At 38.5% G+C, this 25,655-nt stretch overlaps 3 protein-coding genes across 4 annotated transcripts; 1 reads left to right on the top strand and 2 right to left on the bottom strand.

The window, feature by feature from the left end:
- Positions 1-1,405: 1,405 nt before the first annotated feature.
- folr (folate receptor) lies at positions 1,406-10,323 on the bottom strand. The gene is made up of 5 exons (XM_088345071.1): positions 10,249-10,323; positions 7,660-7,795; positions 7,366-7,554; positions 5,689-5,824; positions 1,406-1,930 (listed from the first exon to the last, which is right to left on the bottom strand). The coding sequence occupies exons 1-5, from the start codon at positions 10,251-10,253 to the stop codon at positions 1,659-1,661; spliced, it is 738 nt and encodes a 245-aa protein (XP_088201197.1). The 5' UTR covers positions 10,254-10,323; the 3' UTR covers positions 1,406-1,658.
- A 1,541-nt stretch (positions 10,324-11,864) lies between these two features.
- anapc15 (anaphase promoting complex subunit 15) lies at positions 11,865-17,128 on the top strand. 2 transcript variants are annotated; one of them, XM_088346223.1, is made up of 4 exons: positions 11,865-12,237; positions 13,205-13,264; positions 15,513-15,656; positions 15,773-17,128. In XM_088346223.1, the coding sequence occupies exons 1-4, from the start codon at positions 12,118-12,120 to the stop codon at positions 15,818-15,820; spliced, it is 372 nt and encodes a 123-aa protein (XP_088202349.1). In that variant the 5' UTR covers positions 11,865-12,117; the 3' UTR covers positions 15,821-17,128. The 2 variants fall into 2 exon arrangements, with proteins under 2 accessions (XP_088202349.1, XP_088202350.1); XM_088346224.1 differs by lacking the exon at positions 13,205-13,264.
- An 805-nt stretch (positions 17,129-17,933) lies between these two features.
- On the bottom strand, positions 17,934-23,783 carry tomt (transmembrane O-methyltransferase). Its single transcript, XM_088346222.1, has 4 exons — positions 23,522-23,783; positions 21,648-21,844; positions 21,449-21,571; positions 17,934-18,158 (listed from the first exon to the last, which is right to left on the bottom strand). Exons 1-4 carry the CDS (start codon positions 23,781-23,783, stop codon positions 17,961-17,963), a joined length of 780 nt encoding a protein of 259 aa, XP_088202348.1. The 3' UTR covers positions 17,934-17,960.
- Between the last annotated feature and the right edge of the window lie 1,872 nt (positions 23,784-25,655).

The raw sequence follows: 25,655 nt of genomic DNA, 5'->3' as shown, positions 1-25,655 counted from the left end.
GTAAAAGTCTGGATGTTTACCAGTTCTTACCAGTACACTTTGCTGCCCTGACTGAGAGACACTTCATAATGACAAAGGCTAGCTGTGTATGCTGATATGTTTTATCCAGGGTGCCATCAAATCAACTGTAAACGACAGCTGCTCAAATTGGTTCGCATTTATGGTCATTTTGTATAGGCAAATGTGCTTATCCACAGCAGACGTCAGAAACACTCCGCTACAGTCGCACTAACTATTTTATTGGTAGCTACATTAAGTGTCTTTGACGTAATTAGTACCTAACATAAAATTGCTTGGAAATGAATAGAACATACCTTGTATATAATGTGTGCTGCAAATTCTGACATACTTTAAGGGCTGCTAGTCCCTCAAAATGCAGATATGCATCAAAGTCTTCGGTCTTCATCAAAAGGGATCCGACAAAATGCCAAATTGGGCTTAGAACCTATGAATACTATTAGGTGGATAAATTTGTATCTAATTTACAATACATGCACCTCCCCATTTTGCTCACACATTTGCTATCACTTTCAAATGGAATCAGTTCGACAGTTCGAAGTCGAAGTCAGAAGTTTGATCGTGTTTGACGATTTGTACACAACACGTTACGGCTGCACGATTAACCGAAATTGAATCGACATCGCGATGTGACGTTGTGCAGTTCTGAAACCGCAAAGGACTGCGTTTTTTTCAAGCTTTTTTGAGTGTTATGGCGGATTCCGTAAACATAGTCCCAGAGTCAACGAACGTAAAGGAAACGAAGCTTGCACCGAAGAAGGGCGGTACATAACTTGTTTGGACCTTTTTTGGTTTTGACGAAGCGGGCGTGCAACGGAAGAAAACTCCTGTTGCAGCTAGGTCCAGAGGAAACACAAGTCAGTTGTACCAGCACCTTAAAAATTATCACATGTCAAAAAGGATTACAAGTAAAAGAGGAAGAAAGTGCATCAACAAGTGGACTGGGAGGTGAACAAACCTCCATCAAAGCAGCATTTGCGACCTTCACGCCATACGAAAAAAGTTCGCAAAGGCACAAAGAAATAACCAATGCTCTGACTCTAGCTAAAAATGTCTAATAGCGTCCAACCCCTAAACTGCATTATCGATTAGAGGCAACACTTTTTATTTATACAAGTTCATTAGTAAAATGTTATAAAAATTGTAATAAATAGTTGTAGCAGTAGTGTTAGTAAGTTAGCAGGAATGGTGGGTTTGAATTCACCGGGAAGCCAGGGGGGCGCCAGCCTGCAAAAGTTTGGGAACCCATTGCTCTAAATAATACACGCTGACCCTTTGAAGTTTGCAATATTGCTATTTAATTAAAAAAAAAAAACATTTTTAGTGCCTAAAATCGTTGTGCTGTGTTTATCGTAATTATACGCTAACTCATAAGAGGGAAGGGTTCAATTATTCAATTATCATAACATTTCCTCGCCAAAAGCATCTGTATTGGATTAATACCAAAATTTCCAGGATTTTCCACCCCTACAAAAGAGAAACAAAAAAAATGCCATAGTTTTAAGAAATAGTTTTAAGAAAATCACTGACTTTTCATGTAAAATATTAAAGAGATGAGTCACTGTGTTTAAATCCAACTTTATTGATTCACTTCATCTAAAACCAAAATTTAGAGGCAAGGACAAGTAACTTCAGTCAGTTTAGATCCAGGCAGAAAGAGACGATGTTGCCAGGAAGAGCAGCGATGTGACGGACGAACTGTGGGCTCGCTGTGCATTGTTGATGTAATACTCAGCTACCTTTGTATTAGGGTTAAGTCCAGTAAACCAGAGCTGCATGCATCGCCCTGAATCCTTTGAGTGTGTAGTATACAGGTAAGAATTAGACCAGATTTGTTCACACATCGATTTAGGTGTTGGGTAAATATCAGTCCACTTTTTGCACTTTCTGTCTTCGGGGCAATGGTTGACACCTGTAATTTGGAAAAAGTACATATTATTTTGGTTTAGTCTTCCGTCCTTGACACACTTTCTACACCACATTGTTATGCCCAAGACCCTTTAAAATGACTCACATTTACCCATTATTGCTCTAATTTCTAGGACAGCAACCATCAGGCCTGTTGGTTGTTTGATACGGGGCCGGATAGAAAGAAAAAAAGTATTTCGTTTTCATTTATACCGGATTCATTTGTCCATACAGGCATTATTATTTTTCAGCCAAGAATAGAATCAAAGACTAAAATGAAATCCTTGTTTGAGTACACGTTACCATATTTAAGCATCGTAATTTGTCAATGATTGGTCAAGCGTAATATTGAACGCAGCGGTAATCGTACCTAAATCACACGCAGAAGTGAGAGCGCTTAATCCAGGCCACAATCTCATTAGGATTGAAGTTCTCAAATCTATTCATTTTTATCACGGTGCCACGTTAAACAATGTTGTTTTGGCTGAACTCTTTCGCAAAGAGAATAATTTAATAATAATTAATTTCCTTTGTATTGTCATTCTTTGTAACAATGTACACAGAACGAAATGTCGATACACCTGACCCGTTGTAGCGAGCCGATGCAGCCGCAGCCAACAGAGGGCGCCGCCATTTTACCAATGTTATAAGTCTTAGGTATGCTCCATTACAACGTACTGCAGCATTATGTTAATAAATTCAATAATGATGGACCAATCACGGGCGCCAACGAGATAAAAAAAAGACCAGACAACGTGGTACTGTGAGTAAAAATAGTGTGATGATGAGGTATAATTAAATGCCTTTTCTCATGTCATTTAGATCCCTAGTAATCTAATGATAATACATTGGATTAAGGCCCATCATTTTTGTTTTATTATCATTAATATGTAAATTATAACTATAGCCTCATCCCCCTTGTTTTATAACCTTATCTTCTCTGTTGCTTTATCTTCTTGGCTCATACCTCACAGTGAATGTGTGAAACTGGAGTGTCATGCCCAATTTCGTTGTCACAATATGTTAACCCATTTTGTAACAATGACAATAAAGGTATATTCTATTCTATTAATGTTATTGTAAGTGGGTGGTCATGTATAATTGCATTTATGACTCCTGCCATGCAACGTCCTGCCTTCCCACTTAGATCAAATCAGGCTTCAGTCAATGTATTTACAAGGAGGGAACAGTCAGATTAAGAACAGAATGTTGCAAATGTTCAGGTTTTATAAACATGCAAAGTAATCTGAGTATGGCTTTATTCAGATTTCTAATAGTAGGAATAAGAAAGTTTGGTTAGTTATTGCAAAGTTGGATTACTTGTTCATGTAAACCAATCGGCTCAACAGATGCCTTATGTTTATGCTTGATTCATGCTTCAGCTGTTTTTCCTTCTTCATTGGAGCCACAAAGAATGCTGGGTTTGTAGCACAGAAACAAATTATGCATGCTAATTCTTGCTAATTTGCTAAATAAGCCCTAATTATATTTTCATTTCACTGTGGCAAAAAAATATAGTTGTATTCATTAATATATCTCGTTTATCTGAAAAATCCATCTATAGGAAGGCTGCGATTGGCGTGGATGGATGGAGTGCACTGCAGGAAAGAGGTCTAAATATAGTGGAAGCTAGAGCTCTTGTTGGTGATAGGAATGAGTGGAGAGGTGTTGTGAAAAAATTGTGGGATGTTTGGACGCGTTCTAAGGGATGGGCAGGGCACCCGTATGATGCGGCAGGGATAAACCAGTGAAAGCTGTCGGGCCCTGCTGTTGAACAGAAGAGTGTGTTGCGTCACCCTGACCCGAGTGACATGGCCGCTTTCTTGTGTCCCATTTAATCTGGAGGGACGAAATCATAACCAACTTGGGTGACGAGGTGCCTAACTTGTTTGGGTGTTTGGGCATTTGGGTTGGACATGGTTCAAAAACGTTTGAGTGTTTTAAATTTTCTTTATTTTTGTATGTGTTTGTCATGCTGTCGGTCACCCCTCTCAAGGGATATGACCAGGGTAGATAGATAGATAATTGTATCTGAAAAATAAAATCTAAAATTTAGCTTTTTTTTTCTCTTTTGCAAATCTGTAACTGTAAACATGTAAAAAAAAAATTCCCACGAACATTTTTTTTTCACATAACGCGACAACTATTTAATGTGATTCCGTAATGTCTGAGCACAATTTGAAAAAAAACACAACATGCATGAGATAAGCTTTATGTAAGTATGTTAATTTGTTATGGACAAAATCAATCCATCCACATCTGGTTTATTTAGTGGTTATCTACCGTTAGTGTGTATGATTTGTTTTGGTACTACAGGCTCAAAGTTCTTTGGAGCACCAACAAAGAAAAAAATGCAGGGCGGGGGCCAGACTGATCGAATATTTAATGTTAAAACTATGCGTTTCGTCTAGTGCAGTGGTTTTCAAATGTATTAAAACAAAGTCCATTCAAACCAGAGATAGTAGAATGTATTTACATTTAAAAAAAAATGACCGAAACTACTTTAGTTACCTGCATATTATTCCCTTCAATGCTCAATTAACTGCATTTTAAATTAAATCCAAAATGCTTGAAAGGCAATGAAAAAGCATGAAATGAAAAAGTGCAAAATTGTTGTTGGGCCTGGCAGCTCTTCTGCTGTTCTGTGCACCAAATAGTGAACTGTTCTCGTACAGCAGTGATCCATTATACCTGATTGCGAAATGCAATTTTTTAGATTTAGAATTCCATTCCCTATCAACCCGGAAACACAGATTACAGTAGTGTATCTGTATTTTGCCATACTCAACATGTGTAAACAAACTTTTTTGATATTTTTCTCTGCTGTGAAATAACAGTTGTCAATCTGAATTTGCAGGGCATCATTACATCTACTCTTAATGAGGATAATTGGCCCTGAGTTATTTTAGTTTTGTAAGAATCTTTTTCGCCAAGGCCTGTGACCCACAGAAAACAGGCCTGTGACACACCTTTGGGTCTCAAACCACCAGTTATGAAACACTGGTCTAGTGAGTTTAACTGAACACACTGAAAAACTAAAAAATATATTTTAATGTGATCAGATAAGTAGAGCAATATTTTGATATTGTTCTGTCAGCAATTTTTCATTTTAAACTGACACAATAGACTCATTTTCCTTGGTATGAAAATCCCCATAACATGAACAATAAATGAAAGATGCCATTGTTTTTTGGGCGCCAACAGTTTTTATATTTTATATTTCAGCAAAAGTGAGTGAAAGTTACTGAAAACCAAAAATAAATTGTTTTTTACATGAAATATAATAAGATAAAACAGAGTGCAAGGGGGAATAACGTACAAATAATTCCGAGTGCATAATACAATAATCAAGATCATCTCAGGACCAAAGAAAACCTTGGGCCCGATATGGGCCGCAGGCCTTGACTTTGACATAGAATGAATGATCCAAATATGAAAAGACTAACCCAACCCTTTTAACTGGACTATACGCATTCTGAAAAGGAAAATATTTATTTTCTTTTTCTATAGGCCCTTCTCGGTTCACTGTTCACAGATCCCTCAACCATCTTGGTCGTGCCACCGTTTTCTGTGGTGTGTCTTGGGCAAGTACAGCCTGGCGGCGACCATCCCTCTCCAGGCCATTAAAAGACCTTTTTAAACTCGAATATCGGTAATATTCTCAATTTCTCTCCCACTATTCCCTGGATGTTAACACACTGATTATTTTTTGGGAACAACACTAGATAATATACTAGATAGTAGGTAATGATGAGAACAAACCTGTGCTCCAGTCCCATCCTTTGTGCCAGTTGGTCTTACAAGTCATATCATCTTTGCAGTCCTCCCACCAGTCATGACAATCCTCCTTACACAAAGGAACATCCAAAATCCGCTCTTTACGCCATGACTGATCCACCTGAACACATCATGCATAACCACTGAGCAACAAATGAATTAAGCCAACTATAAATGCAATTACCAAAATGCTGTATTGTAACATACAATACACAACCCAATCAAAAATCATCAGAAATATATTCTATAAAATACTCCCAGGTTTTCCACTTCCTGTCTGTCTTCCCTTTACTGTACTAGAACTGTCAGTGTCCATTGTATTAAAACACGTGTTGGGACTATGTCATAACCGGAACAGGATCAGGACCCAAATGCATGACGTTCTCACACAAGTCTTTTAATTTACGGGAAATGGGCAGTCATGCACGTTAGGCAGCGGTCTGGCGTGGAAAGATAGAAGGCCAGAGACCGACGAAATCTATTCCAATTGCCCGAGCAGATATCGGACAGATGGGGTCGATACCGGACAGGACGGGACAAACAGGATTGATAATGAAACAGGATATCAAAATTAAACAGGACAAACTAGACGGGAACGAAAACTGGAGAGAATAATAAACAGGACAAAAATAGACGGGAACAAAACTGGAAACCAATATTAAACAGGACGAAATAAACAGGAACAATACCAGACAGGAAATACCAACAGGAAAACAGGACCGAGTCAGGACCCACGTCTTGCCGGGCAAAGGTTCGTTGATGGACTGACAAAAGGTGAGTGAGAGTACTGAGCTCAAATAAAAGGGAAGCCAATCTGTCAACGAGCCGCAGCTGGCGCCAATTGGGCGCCATGGCAACCGTGACAGACTAACGCGTTACAAGGAAATGCATTACTAATAATATTTTGTAATTTAATGTACAGCGCGTCTGGCTAGCTCAACGCTAGGATTGGCGATCCTCAAATTGAGACAAGTCTTCGTGATGGCTAAAATACAACCATCATAAATGTAGTGACTTCTCCCGAGTTGTAGCTCCAGGTCATCCGTTTTATGGGTCATAGATCTGGCGTTGGTGAGATACAGTCTTGGCAGTGGTGGCTTGTGAAAGATGTTACATAGCCTCAGCAGTAGGCCGGACCTGCAACTCAGTCTCTTCCCGGACCCAATTACAATCAATGGAGCACCTGGTGTTGATCAGCATTTCTTTGCAGCCCCTTGAGACTCTTTGTGATTAAGGGCTATACAAATAAAAATGACTTGACTTGACTTGACTTTGCGCTCTGCTGACTTTCCCCTAATTGATGAGTATCTTTTCAATATAATAAGCCACTAAAATACACTAAAATATCTGCCGTTGTATTTTGCTGTTTGTATTTGGTGGCCATATTGACTTGTGAACTCTGTTTGACTGACAGCATGCACCAGCCTATCACACTCCGGACAGAGACAGTCACGCCCAACCAAGCACACACAGCCCTCGGCGACCTGCCCCAGTAACAGTATTAGCTGTGTGTTGTCTGCTGCAGTACACAATGCACTATGAAACTGCGAAAGGTAGTTTGTGATACAGCAAAGTATTACTGTAACTAATAACTGTAACTAATTACTGTTTTTTATTACCACACCCAACATTGATCAAAACAAGAATGGCAGCAGCACCCACGGGCTGTATCCAAGGCCCCAAATGTGGTGAGCATTCATAGAAGCACGTGTCTTGGATAAAGTGCCTCTTGCACTTTGGGCTCATGCCACCACAATGGTTCCAGTTAAAGTTGTAAAGATAGGAGTTGTCTTCGTGAGCTTCAGCAGTTGTGTTTGCTGTGCAGCATGCATTTTCACGCCACGGTACGCACTAAAACACAAAAGGAAGAGCATGATGAGCACTTGGAAAAATTATCAATAATAGCAATATGCAACAATTGTATTTTATCAATCTCATTTTTTATTTATCAATCACCTGTAGGTAAAGTTTTCCCTCAGGACCAGGTTTAACTTTGTGGTGTTTGGCATCCATACACATATTGAGTTTGTCTTCAGACAGAGAGCCTCGTAGGAGGGCCAGCAGCAAGACCAGACCATTAACCAACTTGGCTCTGCAACAAAAGGTCTCTTGGATCACCAAAAATAATATTATACATTCTGTTTGCAAATCCGACCCCCAAAAAGTTTACAAATGATAGTTTACACTTAAAAGGACAATGTGTATTATTTAACCAATAGATGTCACTGTCAGGCAGGGGTCACCAACCTTTTTGAAGCTAAGAACTCCTTTTTCATACAGATTGTTGCGAAGGGCAACCAGTTTGATAAGCGTCTGTTAGATAACATGTTATTACTACGTTGTTACTATAGTATTATCATGTTGTTAACATGTTGCTAAAATAGGCTAAGTCAACCTCTTGACATCATGCCAGTTAGAAATCACAATAACCCATGATAAATATTCAGAACCAGTCTGCTGGTAACATAGTTGATCTAAGGGCACCATGTTGGAGACCCTTCTGTATGTCGTAATGTGGGGGTGGGCAAACTAGAATCCATGGGCCACGTGTGGACAGACAGGCTTTTTTTTTATCTGGCCTGAAAAATTGTAAAAATACAATAAGTATATAATGTACTACTTTCAAAAAAATATATTTTTGGGCCATCTTTGTCCCTATTGTCCCCTTTAAATTTGTACTACAAAATATTGCCACCAAAAAAATATAAAATATTGGAAAAAAATAGTATAAAACCATATATCAACTTTAGTCCTAATACTATAAGAAAATATATATTTTTGGGGCCACCTTTGTCCCCATTGTCCCTTTAAGTGTGTAAATACTGCAACAAAATACTATAAAATACTACAAAGAAATACTATAAAAAAAATGTTCAATTTTGTCCTTAAAACGGAATTATTATTATTTTTTTGCCTTTATTCTAAAACAACAATTCTAAAAAATACCACTACAAAAATACTATAAAGTGCTATGACAGAAATACTGCAAAAGCACTAGAGAAATACTACACACAAACTTACAAACTACAAGTCCAGTTATACTACAAAAATACTACAGAAATATGACAAACATACAATTATCGGAAGTACTACAAAAATACTGAAGGAATGCAACAAAAATACTACAAAAAATTAACATATTTGGTGCTTAAAAAAGGGACCTAAAGTATTATTTTTGCTTTAATTGTGAGTGTTTCAAAAGCAAATTAATGAAAGTAATATTTTCAAGAAAAAATATACAACAGAAATATAACAATATCTGCATCTATATTAATTCATAAATCCAAAGGAAGAAAATTGGATAGGTCTCCATGCACTGGCTCTCCGCCAATTTTTTTTAACCCAATGTGTTAAAAAGCACAAGGAAGAATTTAAAATAGGGTGACTCAAAATGACCAAGTTTACTTTTTTTTTTTGCCCAGCGTTTTTGAGGTTTTTGGGTAGATGTAGCGGCAAGATGTTGGACAATTATGTTTATTATGTTAATATTTTTTAAAAATGCTCATTTATCTGATCGTCCATGTATTTTTCTGTGTTGTTCAAATTAATATTGTTTTTTTCTAATGAATGAAGTTTTCTTCACCACTTTGAGGTGCTTAATAATAACCACTGTCCCTTTAAAACTATTGTAACAAAATCCCAATTTACAGTACACTGTTCTTCAATTAATGACTTTCATTCAACCGCACAAATGTAATGTTCTGTTCTCAATGAGATAAACATAATTTCTGGTAAAATGCTTTCAGTCTCATGACATAATATTTCACAAGTTTTAAATAAGTTTTCGAATTGCAACAATAAGTTATAGATCAGGAGTAACCTCATCTCATCTCATCTCATTAGCTACACCGCTTATCCTCAGTAGGGTCACGGGGGTGCTGGAGCCCATCCCGGCAATCATCGGGCAGTGGGCAGGAGACACCCTGAACTGGTTGCCAGCCAATCGCAGGGCACACGGGGACAGACAACTCACTCGCTCATTCGCACCTAGGGACAATTTAGACCGGCCAATTCACCTGAAATGCATGTTTTTGGAATGTGGGAGGAAACCGGAGTGCCCGGAGGAAACCCACGCAAGCACGGGAAGAACATACAAACTCCGCACAGGAAGTCTGGAGCTGGATTTGAACCCACGCAGGAGGTTCCCAAGACATGAACTGTGCCGCACATGCGCTAACCACTGCGCCGCCGTGCTGTAACATTAACTGCAATTTCACACACACACAAGCATTCAACTTTTTAAGTGTTTATTGGACATAAGTTATACACTTAAACCAGAAAAAATGTTGATAGCAAGTATTACAATATTTCAGTAAAGTTCCACTTTAGGTACTTCACAGAAATCAAAAGAACACGTAAAATATTAATACTATTTCTATGACCACTTAAACCATAAAGGACAAAGCATTAATCATTCATCAGGTCACACATTTCAGAAAAATCAATATCGAGATCTATTCATTACAGACAGACCACTTGAGTAACAAAAATCCGAATAAAAATGGAGGTGAAAGTTATTATCAAAGATGAGTAAAAATGGTTTACCTCATTTTGATAGTCCTGTTCTAAAACCAAAATTCTTCCTGGAAAAACACCTGTCTCAAGAATGAACTGGAAAGTAATAATGATATAATAAGTGCACAAGTGACTGACCGACAAGGAGAGATGGCCGTTTAATAAGCAAAGTTGTTGCGGCATATGTATGAGTTTCCGAAGGCCAAAGTCGTGTGCGTGTGATTTTATATGTGTGGCTGATAGTTGGGGGAAGTAAGCACGTGATAACGGTATTTATTACGTCTGCATGTGAGATGGTTAAGTCTTATCTCAAGGTTGGTCCACTCTCTACACTGAAAGATGGCAAGTTGACCCAAGAATTGAGGTTACATTACTTCTAAGGCACGGGCGTTAAACTTATTTTAGCTGGGGACCACATGCTAATAAAAATCTCACAGAGGCCAAACTACTGTAATAGGTTTAAGAGAAAGCTAGAAATAAAGACAGAGGAGAAAGGGAGAAAAAGAAAAGAAAAAAGGAAAGAGAAAGAAAGGAAGAAAGGGAGAGAGAGCGAGAAGGAGAAAGAGAGAGAGAGACGGAGAGAGAGAGAGAGAGAGGGGGGGTAGAAAATTGATAAACATCAGACTTTTGTGTACAAGTGGCTGTGGAGCTCCATGCAGCTCTTTAGCGCTCCCCAGTGATTCCCGGGTACCTTTTTTAACCATCCAAGGCCCCAACAACCTCGCTTAAATAAAATGCCCGGCACACACTACATGATACAAATCAGTGAAATAGCAAAACTGTGAAAAGTGAACCACATTATGGCAAGGGTTCACTGTACTTTATTTGGTTAAGTTATTAAGTTATTTTTTCCAGCTCAAAAAATAAGAGAAAAGAGATAGCTGGTAAAATAATTAACGATATCATATATAGCTAGAAAACTTGTTTGTACTACATTTACGCCTCCCAAATATCAAGCAGAGCTCATTTGATCCTTTATTTGAAAAAGAAGATACTACTAATCATATTTTCTTGCCACAAGATTGTTGTACATCATTAGATTAGAGCACAGGTAACAACTCCCTGCATGGTCTTTCAGCCTGACGCACCTCCGCCGGTGACAAATGGGACAGGTACCTGCAAGGTCATCAGCTGAGAGCAACCCTTCATTGATGTTCACTCCATAAATCCCGTTTTGCAATGTAAAAAATGTATATAAAACAATGTCTGAACATGTGCATCGATTACTATGCTTTAATTCAATTTTTCACAGTGATAACACCTGGGCGTGAGAATAGTTTGTTGCATATGCGAAACAAGGGAACACCCCGGGTTGCCTTGACAACGAGTCCACAGTAGGTTGGTCTGAGTGGTTGGATCAAGAAACAAACAAACTAGTTTTCACTTTGGATTTATTAAAAAAAAAAAAAGTATATTTCAAACGCTACACAATGGAAAACACAAAGTTCTCTGTGGTGCACCTGTGTTCCTGTTAATATTGTCATTATGTGATGAGAATATTCCTTCAAAAAAAATTATTAAAACAAAAAAATAAGTGTTCAGCCTAATTTTGAGACATCAAATATACTGTAGACCTCGGACTCTTTTATTGAAATAACTAAAGCGGAACTTTACTACAACAACATTCAATCGGAAATAGAAGGGCGGCTTTGGCGTGAACACTCCTTACTTCCGCCATGTTTGTTTTGAATTTTCCCCCAAAAACCTAGCCGCATTGTAAGGTTACCAGGTACCAACGTTTGGGTGGTAATTCTATAAAGTTATCTTTATCATATTGTAGTCTATTATTTTTAATAATACACGAGTGTACGTGTTTTCAACGCGTTTCATGTTTTCAACGTGTTTCTGTGGCGACACGGATAGGTTTGCCATTCAGTTTTATTGCGTTCTTTAGTCAAAATGTCAACCCTGTTCCCTTCCTTGTTTCCCCGAATAACCGAGTCTCTGTGGTTCAACTTGGACCGACCTTGTGTGGATGAGACGGAGCTGCAGCAACAGGAACAGCAGCATCAAACCTGGGTAAATATCGTACTTTACATCAAAAATAGACTGCCAGGCTTTCATGAGAACGAATAGTGTCAATTCTTGTACAAAAAAATAAAATACTGTCCCATTGACTGTGTTTTGGGAGATTTTACAAATGTATAAACAAACATTTACATTATTATTCACAGCCTCTGCAATGAAGCTCAAAATGCAGCTCATGTGCATCCTTTTTTTCTACTGATCATCTTTGAAATGTCTATGCAGCTTAATATAAGTCCACCTATGGCAAAGCCAGTTTAATTAACTTGATCTGGGAAGGCCCACACCTGAATATATAAGGCTGCACAGCACATATCAGAACAAAAACGAAGCATAGAGGAGTTGTCTTTGGACTTCCAAAATGGGATTGACTCGAGGTACAAAACTGGTGAAGGGTAAAAAAAAGTTCTACGTCTTTGTCAAGTCATGTTTATTTGTATAGCCCTTCATCACATGGAGTCTCAAAGGGCTGCACAGAACACGGATTATTACTAACTACCGACCATTATTTCACTATCCCCTTATCTAAAACCTACATGAGGGCAAGGAAAAACTCAAAAACCTCAACATGAGGAAAATGAAGAAACCTTGAGAAGGGACGGCACATGTGGTAATCCCCCTTCCAGGATGACGAGGCTGCAACAGATGTTGCAATGACAAATAATACACAGATAGTGTCAATGTAAAATATGGGTCATTCATAAGCTATATAATAGAAGTGTGTTTTAAGACTAGATTTAAACAGTTCCACTGAGGTTGCAGATCGAATCTCAGCGGGCAGCAGATCCAAATGACCACAGGGACTTCCATCATCCACAAATGAAAGAAGTTACAAAACCACCAGAACTCTTCCTTAAAACTGAGCGATGGGGAAACGGCCTATAAAAGTTGATGCTTGTGAATTTGCGGCGTTTGTTATAGATCATATTTGCTCAAAAATCTAAACCCGTTTTTTCCTTAGTTGCAGAGCATTGCCGAAAAGGACAACAATCAACTACCAATTGGGAAAACAATTTTTGAGGTAATCATGTGTAAAATATTTAAACAACATTTAACACCATGTGCCCTTAACGCATCTCCTGAGTAGCTCTCCTACTCAAACAGACAAACATCCTCATGGGAGTCAAATACATTTCACTGCTGTTACTTTATAAACACATGCAGATTGACTTAAAATGATAAATTATCATTTTCAGGCAAAATTTTGAAAGTATGCTGTATCAATGTGCTAATGTAATGTCACGACCAGGGATGTGATTTTTCCGCTAATTCGCGGAATTCCGCTTTTTTTATCTCCAAAAATAAAATTTTAAAATTTCCGGTGTTTTAATTGGTAAAAAAAAACGATTTCGTCTCGACAGCATGCCATTTGAGTGTTTCCGTAACTGAAATGAAACGTACTTGCGATTGGTTGAAGTCTCGTGTTGACCAATAAACGCGCTTGTTATAGGAGTGTGCCATTGTTCATTTCTCACACGTTTTTGCCGGGTGTTTAAAGAAAGATGTCCGTGATCGAACGCAAAGATGCTCCGCGAGCTAAAGAAATTGATAAGATTGTAAAAAACAAGTTTCGATGGGACTGGTTGGAGAAGGAATTATCTACGAATGTTGGAAAGAAGACTGTGACGAATTTGTTCAATGACTTTATTCGGAAGATCGATCGTGCCGGGAAAGCACTTTGCATTTGGTGTCATGATACCATCGACTATGGTGGGAGAGGTTTCAAAGCTCTTGAAAGTCACGCAAAGAGCAAAAAACACGTGAAAGAACTCCAGTCAAGAACGACAAATTATTCCATCGCTGGAAGTTTCGGTGCCCAAACGAAAACTCCAAAACTTTACGGCCTCCATCCCTTATTGACATCACAATCGGAAGCGGTAATAAAGAGACGTGATCCACCCCAACAACCTGTACCAGTTGCTGATAGAGTCGTGAATTTTGAGGTAGGTGGTAAACTTTTCAAATTTATTTGACAGTTTTCCCATTTTTTTCGAAAATATTATAACGTAATAAAAATGGCCATAAATATTTAACAATTACAATAATAGATTTTCATGTGTACATTACACCAACACTTTACTGTAGGGCCTATACTTATTGTACTTTTTACTGCCCTGGTCCTACCTGGTTCCCCCCCCCCCCCAGCTAGCAATCACCCCCCCCCCCCCCCCCCCCCCCCGCTAATTTTCAGATAATTTCACTTTGGTCAAATCACATCCCTGGTCACGACACCTCTGGAAAAAAAGAGAAACACTGAAGCCAATATTATGTGATTTGAGATAATGCAGGTTTAGCAACGCAGTACTTTAGCAGATACTTCTTTACTCTAGATTTTGAAATGATAAGTAATATAAGCTTTTGGTTGCTACTGTTATTTCAAATGAAAGTTTGTCATTGAAGCACTGTGGGTTACATTTTGCATCTATGTCTACAACTTGCAGAAATCTGTGTTTTCATACCATTACCATGTTTATTTGTGTATAACACTTGTGAGTAATGCACACCCCTAATTTTTTATTTTAAATCAGTATACATTTTTGTTTTACTTTACCTTGGCTCAAACTAGGAATGTAAATGACAAACATGTATGTGCAGCTAATTTAAAAATATTTGTTTAACAATGTAGACTGAACACAGAACTAAAACCTCATTTACAATATATATTGTATTTTAAAGTCTGATTCATCATTGGCTACACCAAAGAGTTGTTTCTCCCGTCGTGCTTTTTTTGGTTTTATTTATCTTTCAGGACAAACCTTGTCAGGCATTTTTGGTTTTATTTATCTTTCAGGATGACTTTTTGTTTTTTGAATTCTTTAACATTAGTCTCTGGCACAGTGAATTTTTGTCTTGCCGCTTGATTTTCGTGAATTTTAGCATGGTCGGCAACATTGAGCTTGAAAGAGGCGTCATATGCAGAACGCTCCCTCTCATCTCCAGTCCGAGATGCCATCTAACTATAACTCAAGATATTGGTAAAATGTGCAAAACCGCAATGCTTAACCTTACGTTTGGGCGAGCCTCTGAGAATTACCGTATAAATTGTAAAACCTCCCCGCAAGTGATTTGGATATTGTTACTGAGAATAGACAGTAGGTGTCTTGTGGGTCAAGAGATGTCGTTGCATTCAATGTGTTGTGATTGTGGTCAGTGATATTTTTTGACTATTTATTCAAATACCTCGTGTATAACGCACACCTATGTTTTAGGTAAAAGTGTGTCATACACAAATAAATAACGTATTGATCCTGTTTATTTCCTTTGAGCAGGGAGGAGGATATGAAGAGGAGGAAGAAGAAGATGATGAAGATGAGGAGGACAGTGAGGAGGACTCTGAAGACGAAGAAGACATGCAGGACATGGATGAAATGAATGATTATAATGAGTCACCTGACGATGGCGAGATCAATGAGGTGTTTTATGCATTACGAAATTTGTTCATCTTTATGGATCTATAATACAATAAGAAGTATTGGAATTCACGTGTTCTAGAGATACATTTTGAAAAGTTTTCCCTCGTATCTTTCAGGTTGACATGGAAGGACAAGACCAGGATCAAGACCAATGGATGATTTGAATAATTTGGGGTTGTTTCTACCAAAATAAGGTGCTAGCAGAAATGTCGGCATTTACAATAAATGCTGTTGACATACACCGTGCAGCCACAAATCCAACGTATATTTACATAATGTTGTAGATAATACTTTTGATGGACAGTCTCATAAAGTACTCGTCTTACAAAATGTGCTTGCAGGAATATACAATATTTTCCATTATATTGGTTACTGGATTTTTGTTATGATGCTGTGCACAAGTGTACTTAATATTTTGGCTGATGACTATTTCAACAACATGTACAAATGGTTCAGTGAATGTGTTCCGATTGTAGAGGAAGTCACTAAAATTATACTTATAAAGGTCATTAACGCTGTCTTTTGAAGCAGTGCTTGTTTGACATGATTCAGAGTACTGCTTTTAAAAGTGTTATAAAAGTCCTTGAAGTGTAATAGAGAAAGCCACTTTTGGATTTCAACCAATGAGATGAGTTGTCTAACGTTGATTTATTGAATATTACTTACCGTAAAACTACAGGGGCAAAGTTCTTTACGGGGAGAAAGGGTCATTTTTCTTGTTTTACTGTATGCTGTTTAAACATATCTCACCAATTAACCATGACCTTGCCATACTGTTTGTCATGTGCCACTTCTTGCGCTTTTTATGCCGGAAATATATACGCTGATTCATCCTAAGCAAAAATGTGGATTGGAAAAGAGTTGACTTTAATGTTTTTGTTACGTAGCGGGCAATTTGAAGCTGCGGTAATATGGACAACACAAAATAATTCAATATTGAGCATTGTTTTGCATAATTTGTGATTTTACAAACGACTAAACGTGAAATAAAATTAGAAATACGCGTTTTACTTTAGTTTTTGGGATGGATGGATATTTTGTAATCGGGCAACTGAGGTTAATTGGCAACCGGCACCAATTTTACTGCTTGTAAAAAACAGAATTCTGAGGCAGAACGACTCGTGATTAACTAGACCAGTGGTGCCCAAATTATTGGCTCTGGGGCCACTTGCAGCATTGGCAAGGTTTTGCCTTAAAATGCTCCTAAAATGTGTTTTATACGATGTAATGTTTTTTTTTTTTTTTTTTTCAAATATGATTATGACATACTTTTAGGTCAGCGGTTTTAAGCCCTGTTGGAGCTACCAAACCCCACTAGGTACATGTGTACATTCACCAAGGTTTACTTTCAAATAAAATATGTTTTCCTTTTTTCAATTTAAGACATAGTTTTTGTAGTGGTGCATACGATCAACGACGCAGAACAGAACCAACATATTGCATGAACTCACAATAAATCGGACAACTGCAAATAGTTGTGACTCCTGCTGTTGCCTTTGAGAAACTTGGTCAGATATGTGTGGTTTCACGTTAGCCAGTGCTACTCTTGCATTTTCAAATAAGTTTTTTTCTTTGTTTTGATGTCCAGCATCCTTAAAAAACCTCTTGCTAAGATACGTAGTAACAAATGGTATAAAATATTCCAGGTCTTTCTTGGCAATAACTGCATCGGTTCCTTGATATATAAACTGCCTGGTGGTCGAAGCACCACTGAGGACACAACTCTTGACAGCTTTCTCCACTGTTGACAGTTCCTAGTCTGTTTTACAATGGCTGTCTCACCCATGTGAATATGAGTCTAATGCTGGGAAGTGTCCGTCAAAAGACTTAGCAAGCTCATCTAAGTGCGTCGCAATGGCTTGTTTCAGTTCCATGGGAATACAAATGTCACCCACTCCCGGCGTATCTTTGATCTGCCTTCAGTTGTCAAGAATGGGAATGTTTTGCGAAGTCATCTTAGTAGATATTTGTCTGATCACTTACTACTTTTGTTTGAAATTGTTTGGATTGAAATATGAAGAAGGAAAAACAACTTGCTACAATGACATTTACACAATGGATCACCCCCGAGTGCCCCAAATTCTGCACAGTTTAATTGGCAAAGGCTTAACGAAACCCCACGGACTCTGGTTAAGAACTACTGATTAAGAAATTACGTGATTTATTTATATGGGACATGTTTTTGCATATGTCTTTGTGAATGACCAAGCATTAGATGTCCAAACCATTTATTTTTTTTCACCAAGATGCTCAAATAGTGGACCTTGATACATTTTGATTTAAACTGCCACACTCTATATTGTTTTATTTGGTCCCTTGGTACATAAGTTCTGCCATCCCATCTCGTATTCCCCGACTATATTCCAGTGTGGCGCGGTGGATCTTCCACTCGTACAAGCCACACTTGCGAATGTGTCTGAGAAATTTGGGCGCACCAGGAAACAGCACGTTGTCCGCCAGAATTATAGATCCTTTTCCCAGAAGCCCAGAACCTTCTAACATCTGCAATGACATCACATCAACAATTGCATTTACGGGTATGTTTAGCAATGGCTCAAATAATGTAAATGACCCTGAGAAAACAACCAACCCAGAGGTGTCCTTGAATAAGAAAACAATCAGGATTTTTTTTTATGGATAATTGAGAAACTATGTGAAGGCACATAACAATCACAAAGATGTACTCTTAGAAAGGTCAATATATAACTAAAATAACTTCCATCCGTCCATTATCTGCACCGCTTACCCTCAGTAGGGTTGTGGGGGTGCTGGAGCCCATCCCAGCTGTCTACGGGCAGTGGGCAGGGGACAGTCTGAACTGGTTGCCAGCCAGTCGCAGGGCACAGAGACAGACAACTCACTCGCTCATTCACACCTAGGGACAATATGGACCGGGCAATCAACATAATATGCATGTTTTTGAAATGTGGGAGGAAACCCACGCAAGCACGGGGAGAAAATGCAAACTCCACACCGGAAGGTTCAATCTCATTACCTCAGAACTGTGCCGCACATGCGCTAACCACTGCGCTGCTGTGCTGCCCCTGAAACAACTTTTATAAAGTTATTTTCTTCTTAAAGTAATTCAACATTGTTCATGTTTGTCTTTACGATACTGTTATAGGGACAAGATCCTGAGCAGCCATGGCCAAAGTCCAGCATGTGATGATTGTTTTTACTGGCCCGAGGCCTCTGTCATAAAATTAACAGCACTGCATATGGCCAGCCAGTAAAGTTGACCACAGTGTTAAATAAATTTGTACCAAAAAAAAAAAAAAATCACCATTACACCAGATGATCATGGTATCCCTTTGGCCACCTTGCCCTTGGCTTTCTGACATAATTTTAGCTCACCCCATTTCCGACATGTAAACTGTGAGGGCTGCGCTGGAAATTAGAGTGTTTTTTCCGTTGATTTCTGAAACAACTGCGTCTGCCTAATTTGCCAAAAGCTTGTGGCTGTTTTTAAAGAATATATTATCAAGAGGCACTGCCGAAGGAAACATTCTGACTACAAAAAGCTAACTTGAAACAATTGCTGTGAATAGGTGAAGCATCTGGAATCTGTTTTAATGGCACTGCATCACTTTTTCACAAGACCCTGCGAGAAAAATGAAAACATTCCAAAAGCGAGTAACGAAGTTAAGACTCTGATCGCCAAGCACTGCAAACCTTTCATTAAGGTTGAGTTTAATAAAGACTGTTAAAAAAATGCCAGGCTGAATAGTCGCTTACCAGTTCTGTCTCGCTTTCTGAATATGTGACAACAAAGATAGATTTTTCCAACTGCGGTAAGTCCAATATGGGTTTTTTTGGTTGCAGATGGCAAAGTAAATGCAGTTTTCCATAACATCCAAATGATAGCGAAAAAGTATCCTAAAATTGTGTCCTTAATCAATGCAGTTGCGCAATAAAACAGCTAGATTATTTGGAAAATCATAAATTAACAGTTGGCAGGTTAACCACTAGGGTGGTCGGGACACCATTTCCTGTGGGGTGTCTTGGGCAAGTACAGCCTGGTGGCGCCCATCCCTCTCCAGGCCAACATATAGTTCCACCCGGTCTCAAACCTGGGACCTTTTGCGTGTTAGGCGAATGACGGTACAGAAGTTGTTTAAAAAAGAATGTTTAGAAAGTACAGTATTTTCATTTGTTAACTAAATACAAAATCCTGTAAATTGTGTTTCTTCTTAAGTATTTATTAAATAAATAAAGGTTTTAAGTCAGCAGGTTTTGACTATTGCAGGAAGGTTTTTTTTGGAACGCAACACCCACAAAAACCAAGGGAATACTGTACTGGGTTGCCTTCTTGTTCTGACAATCAAATGATGAGTAAGATGTAGGTACATGTATTTGTAAATCTGCCTAAATACAAATAAATGCGTCTTTTCCTTGGTCAGAGTGATTCAGGGAAATTTATGTATGTCTTGTTAACATTACATTAAGTTCTTACTACTAGGAGTGGGCGGATCAATCTGAATATCCACATTATTGAAACTAAGCAAGTACAGGTACTTGATTCGGATCGATACTATTGTCCCTGTATCAATACTTCATTCTTCCACCAATTTCTTCAAAGTGCCACTTTTACTATCAAGACAGCGCAGCTCTTCTCTCACAGCCGAATCACTCTACCAGTCGAAGTTAATGCCTGAGTTGGGGACTTACAGGATCACTTTTAGCACTTATTCATACCTGTCCTTGTGCTGCATCGTGCCTGCCAAGCAGAAAAGAGAACTAAATCTAAGTGCCCACCTTTACCAGAAGAAGCAAACTGGAAGCTTAGTGAGGTTTTTTTTTCTTGATTTTTAGTCATTAGGTGACCTAGCCCCCCAATTCCAACCCCTAATGCTGAGCACGAAGCAGGGAGGCAACGGTTACCAATTTCTTAAGTCTTAGGTACGACTCGGCCGAGGCTCGGACCGGCGAACTCCCAGTATAGAGACGGGCGTTCTACCCAGAGGCCACTGAGTTAGTGGAAGCACAGCGAGTTGTGGACTTTTTGTTTTCCAACAACAGAAAAGAAAGTGTAATTTGTGTAATATAGTGGTCCACTGCTGTGGCAAATTTTTAGAAACGCATGAAAAAAACTCACCTTACATAGGGCAACGAGCTTAAACCAAAATCGTAAACATGTTACTGTTTCTGAAGAAAAACCTGGAAATCCGTTGTCACTATGGCAAAAGAGCCAAAAAGCCTTCATGGTTAAAATACAGTTTTCTTTTAGTTTGACACTCTTGAATTTTGTTCTGAAACAATTGTAGTAAAATTATTTCATCTTTACACTGTTGAAGGTTTTTTAAATTGTATTGTTTACTCTGGTTGCACTTTCAAAACCTATTTCCAAAATATTGTGCAATGGAAGATATAGTTGTCAGGTTAACATTATTATATTAGTATATTAGTTACATTGCTGCTTTTTGGGGGTTTGACTCTCTTTTGTTCTGAAACAGTCCCCAAAGTAGTATTTCTATTTATTTTTTTTCTTGCTGTTTAATTTTGAATTGTAGTTATTCAAATAAACTGAACATTTTAGTACCTAAAATATTTGTGCTGAGTATATCATAAATATAGACTAGCTAAAGGGGGAGGGTTCAGCTATATAATGGTAATGAAATTCCCAAGCTAAAAGTCGGTTTCATTTAGTTTTACAAAGTATTTACTTGGATCTGATAGATACTGATATTTCAAGTATCACCCACCCCTATTTGAATGGCTAAAATTTCAGTCCTCAGCTTTATCAGCATTTTTAAAAGCATTCAGTTTGTCATGATTGGTTCTAATTACAGTACCTGCAAGTCATCACAATAGCATTTCTTCCAATGGTCCATGAAGACCAAATCAAGCCTCTCCAAACCAAAGTCAGAACGCAAGCGTGGGATGACTTCATCTGATGGATTCACAATCAACTCGACCTGATTTATAAGAAACATTGGCATTCACTCCGCAAAGCCAAAGGTCAACATAAAAAGTGAGGATTTCGTCTCTTACTGTGTCATCGTCGAAGCCTGCCAGTCTTATGATCTTCTCAGCTATGACGGCATTCTTTTGGTCCATCTCAACACTGTAAATCCTGCCACCAAGTGGAAGTGTCCGGGCCATACGTACAGTGCTGTACCCACAATGGGTCCCCAACTCCAAGATAGTCAGAGGACTCTGTTCCATCATGAGGCGATCCAGGATCTTTCCTACACACAACGGGTGCAAGTTTATATTTATCATCTGATATTAAGCCATTTGTTGATTTTTTTACAATGATGATAAAATGTGATTCCTTTTTACATATAATAATCTGGTTTTACGAATTTGGTCCCAAGACTCAATTATTGTTAAAAGTGTTTGCACCAGTGGTACTCAAACTACGGCCAGCTTCTACATTTGGTCCGGCCCTCTGAACATTTCCAAAGAGTATTTTGATGCGCAATTTATTTAAACATATACAAAATTCTGGGTACGCGTTAATGGTTGTAACAAGATCTAAACCAGCATCCTGGCGGTGAGTGCTGAAGTCTTACCATCGGACTAGCAGTGAAGTAAATAAGATATAAAAAGGCATTGGGTATTATCCCATTATCACACATCTTTTGTCACAGTATCAGAGAGAAATGTTACTTTTGCTGTGCATTTCACATGTTACAATGCCAATAAATTTGTCACTTACGATGATTAAAATAGAATAGAAGAATATCATAGAATGTATTGCCGTTGTAACATGTGAAACGCACAACATAATTAACTTTCGTCTCTGATGCCATCCCTAAAAATAGTGTGATAATGTGATAAAATTTACTGGCTTTTTTCAAGTCATCTAGACAACTGGGGGTCTAGTGCTCTGACGACTGAGCTGATCTTGAACCTGTTAAGACTGTCCAAGGCACAACAGAAATGTTATGTTCCATGGACTTTTGTTCTGTGAAGAACCCACCAAGTGTTATTTGGTTATTATTTATTTTCTTACCTTTGTTCTGTGAAAAATACAGAAAGGTTATTTTATTGTGGCTTTTGGAGAAACAATATATTTTTGTACATTTAGGACCTTCTTCAAACGTTACACTTTTGCTGTTAGAAACTGACCCCAACCCCACATCATAGAAGGGAAAAGATTTGTGGCTCTCACAAGAAAACGTTAGGGGAAACCTGGTTTAGACTGTCAAGAGGACGGCACCTGTTCAACAAAATACGATGGATTTCTTCAGGCGAATGTTGAGCAGTTTGAGCAAGGTTTCCGAAAAGGATGATGAGGTTATCATCAGTTGAACTGTGCTCTGTTCAACTTTGGGATGGCTTTAATATTTATTTTTTAACTTTGTAAAATATTTACAGACTGCCCTTTTTAGATGATAGTAAACCCACCCCAGTCTTCGCATTTTTCAATTCCCTTGCCTGTAGCTCAATAATGTCTAGAATGGAAGAAAACCTTCTAAGGAACTGCTAGTCTCTTTTCTAGACTTTATTTTACAAACTTCCTTCCTTCCAAAGAAACACGCGGAAGAAGAAAAGCTGTTCAGTTTATTCTGTTTTTAATATTGTACAAATGCAAAGGAAATTTCAAAGGATGCCAGTTCCTTATTTTGACTATTACTGTCAACTGTTACATCATTGTCGCTATCAGCCAATCATGTTGCTGTTCTTTGAATTCCACACCCTCTATGGCTGATTTTTTTAGTGTAACCTTGGAGATATAATTAAAAGAGGGGACTCAGAGGAAGGCTTTAGGACTGGATCGAATTATATTATCTGAAGGCCACTCGGCCGGTCCTACTTGCAAGTTCCAAATCAATTCATGTCTTCTCTCCTTATTTTGAGTTTACTAAAGTTTAAATTTAACACCTCAACAATGGCAACTGTATTAAGTTTCTGCTCACCCTTTTTAGGTCCGATGTTACTGATGTACTCCACTTTACTGCACCACTCATCAAAAGTGTCCAAGATGCTGTCAGGGTCTCCAGGTGTGGCATGGGTGAGAACATACTGGTAGGCCCTCTCCTCACGACTTAGTCCTGTGACACAATCCTTCCAAAGACGGACCAGGACAGCTCGGTAAAACAACGCAAAGTAGAAACGATATCGGATGAGTAGTGTCAGCAGCAGCGGGAGAAAAGCCAGTGCAATGGCGGGGGACACCATCCTGGTATCCAAACAATGGTCAAAGGTGATAATCTGTGTTTGGTGCCTTTCTGAAAAAAAGTAATTATTTAAAGTCAAAAGTGTCTGGATTTTAAAAGTAAATGTGTTAACCCCCAAGATTACTGATACATAACACATGATAAAATAAATGCAAGAAAGCATGCACATCAACCTGTGGAAGCAGCAAAGCCTTCATATGTCTTGGCTTGTGCATTCTGCAGAGCTTACAAACAGCCGATACACTCCATATCTATTTTGTCTTTTGTTTTCAAACCACTCAGATACTCCTGCTCCTGAGTAATGTCCAAGACATCTGCTTTTTTTCTCCAGGCATGGTGTATTGCAAAAGTATTTTTTTACAAATAAGACCAAAGTTCAGCACTCTTTTACTATAAACTCTGTTCTCACGTTTGCCCCATTCATTTTGTTCTTCCTGTTAAAGCCACGCCCTCTTTCCACACACTGCCTACCGTTTACTTTTGGTGACACACAACCCAAAAAGGCACATATAAACTGCCCCCCCCCCCTGATATCAGTATTTTATTTTACAGCTGCAAATACAGCTTAGATGTGAGTATATAAGGTAAGCAGGCTATCTAAATACCTTGAGGGAGAAATTACGTGCCCTCGCACTGTTTTAGACAGTGTCACCGCAACTGTACTCAGTTGTATTTAGCAGCTATATATAAACATGCCTACCCTTCTCAATTGTTGTATTTCACGTTGTGTTGCTGACAGAATGATATTAAATATTATTCCATGTATAAAGAGTGAACCATTGAGGTTTTAGAGACTTAAGGTCTGCTTTTAAAAAGTAGCAGAGTAACACATTATGATGTCTCGACAATTGAGTTACTAAACTTGATCAATAACCTCTTACTGCACTCGTTACAGAGGAAAGTATTTGCATTCCAGGAACGCGTTACCCCCCCAACACCGGTTATAAACATGTTCAGTATGTCAATGGAAAACAATAGATGTGTGTAATCTGTTTCTACACGACTACTAATGCTATGCAAACAGTCACAAGCTAAAACCAAAACGGATTCTCACCTTGTTTCCAGAAAATATATTCACAAATGACAAGTTCGGCATTTGGTACGCAAACACCCACAGGCAAGAGAATGTTTGTGTGGTGTGTAGGTGAAGGTTGGAAACCTGAAGCTATAAATAATTTAGCAATGGTTTTGTCAACTGATCAACTGACTGTCTGTCTGTCCGTCTGCATTTTTTATATAGCGCTTTTCAAGTCAATGAAGTCCTCCCAAAGCACTTTACAATGTGCTTCACACTTACCCATTCACACACATACTCACACACCAATAGCGGCCATGCAGCCATGCAAGGCGCCGACCTGCTTATTGGGGGCATTAGGGATTCAGTGTCTTGCCCAAGGACACTTTGACATATAACATAAAAACAACATACTGAAAACTGTAGGATGCTGTGCCTTATCGTAAAGTGTTTATTATCAAGTTGCTGTCATACAACTGATATCTACTTTAGTATCATACAGCCAGAGATAAGCAGAATGGTCTTGCCCACTAAGAAAAAGAGAAGCAGACGTTCGACGTATCAAGTTTACAGCAACAGGTGTAATGTTAAACATCGAGTCAAGTTTCCCACCTCGCTCATCAATGGAGGCTTTGAGAAAAACACAACCATTTAGAGTAGGTGCCTCAAACTCACAGCCGAAATTGTCCGTAGAAATGAGTGTGTGTGTGTGTGTGAATGGATGTTTGGTTCTGTGTGCCTTCGATTATCGGAAAACCAGTCCAGGATGTGTCCTTCCCACTACCCAAAATTAGCTGGAATGGGCTCCAGCACACCCGCAACCCTAATGAGGATAAGCCATTGGAAAATGAATGAATG

The sequence above is a fragment of the Urocampus carinirostris genome, chromosome 10 (genome assembly GCF_059441175.1).
Source record: "Urocampus carinirostris isolate Australia breed hairy pipefish chromosome 10, RoL_Ucar_1.0, whole genome shotgun sequence".
NCBI lineage: Eukaryota > Metazoa > Chordata > Actinopteri > Syngnathiformes > Syngnathidae > Urocampus > Urocampus carinirostris.
Note: the sequence above shows the minus strand (reverse complement) of the source record. Positions and strands in the feature narration are given on the sequence as shown.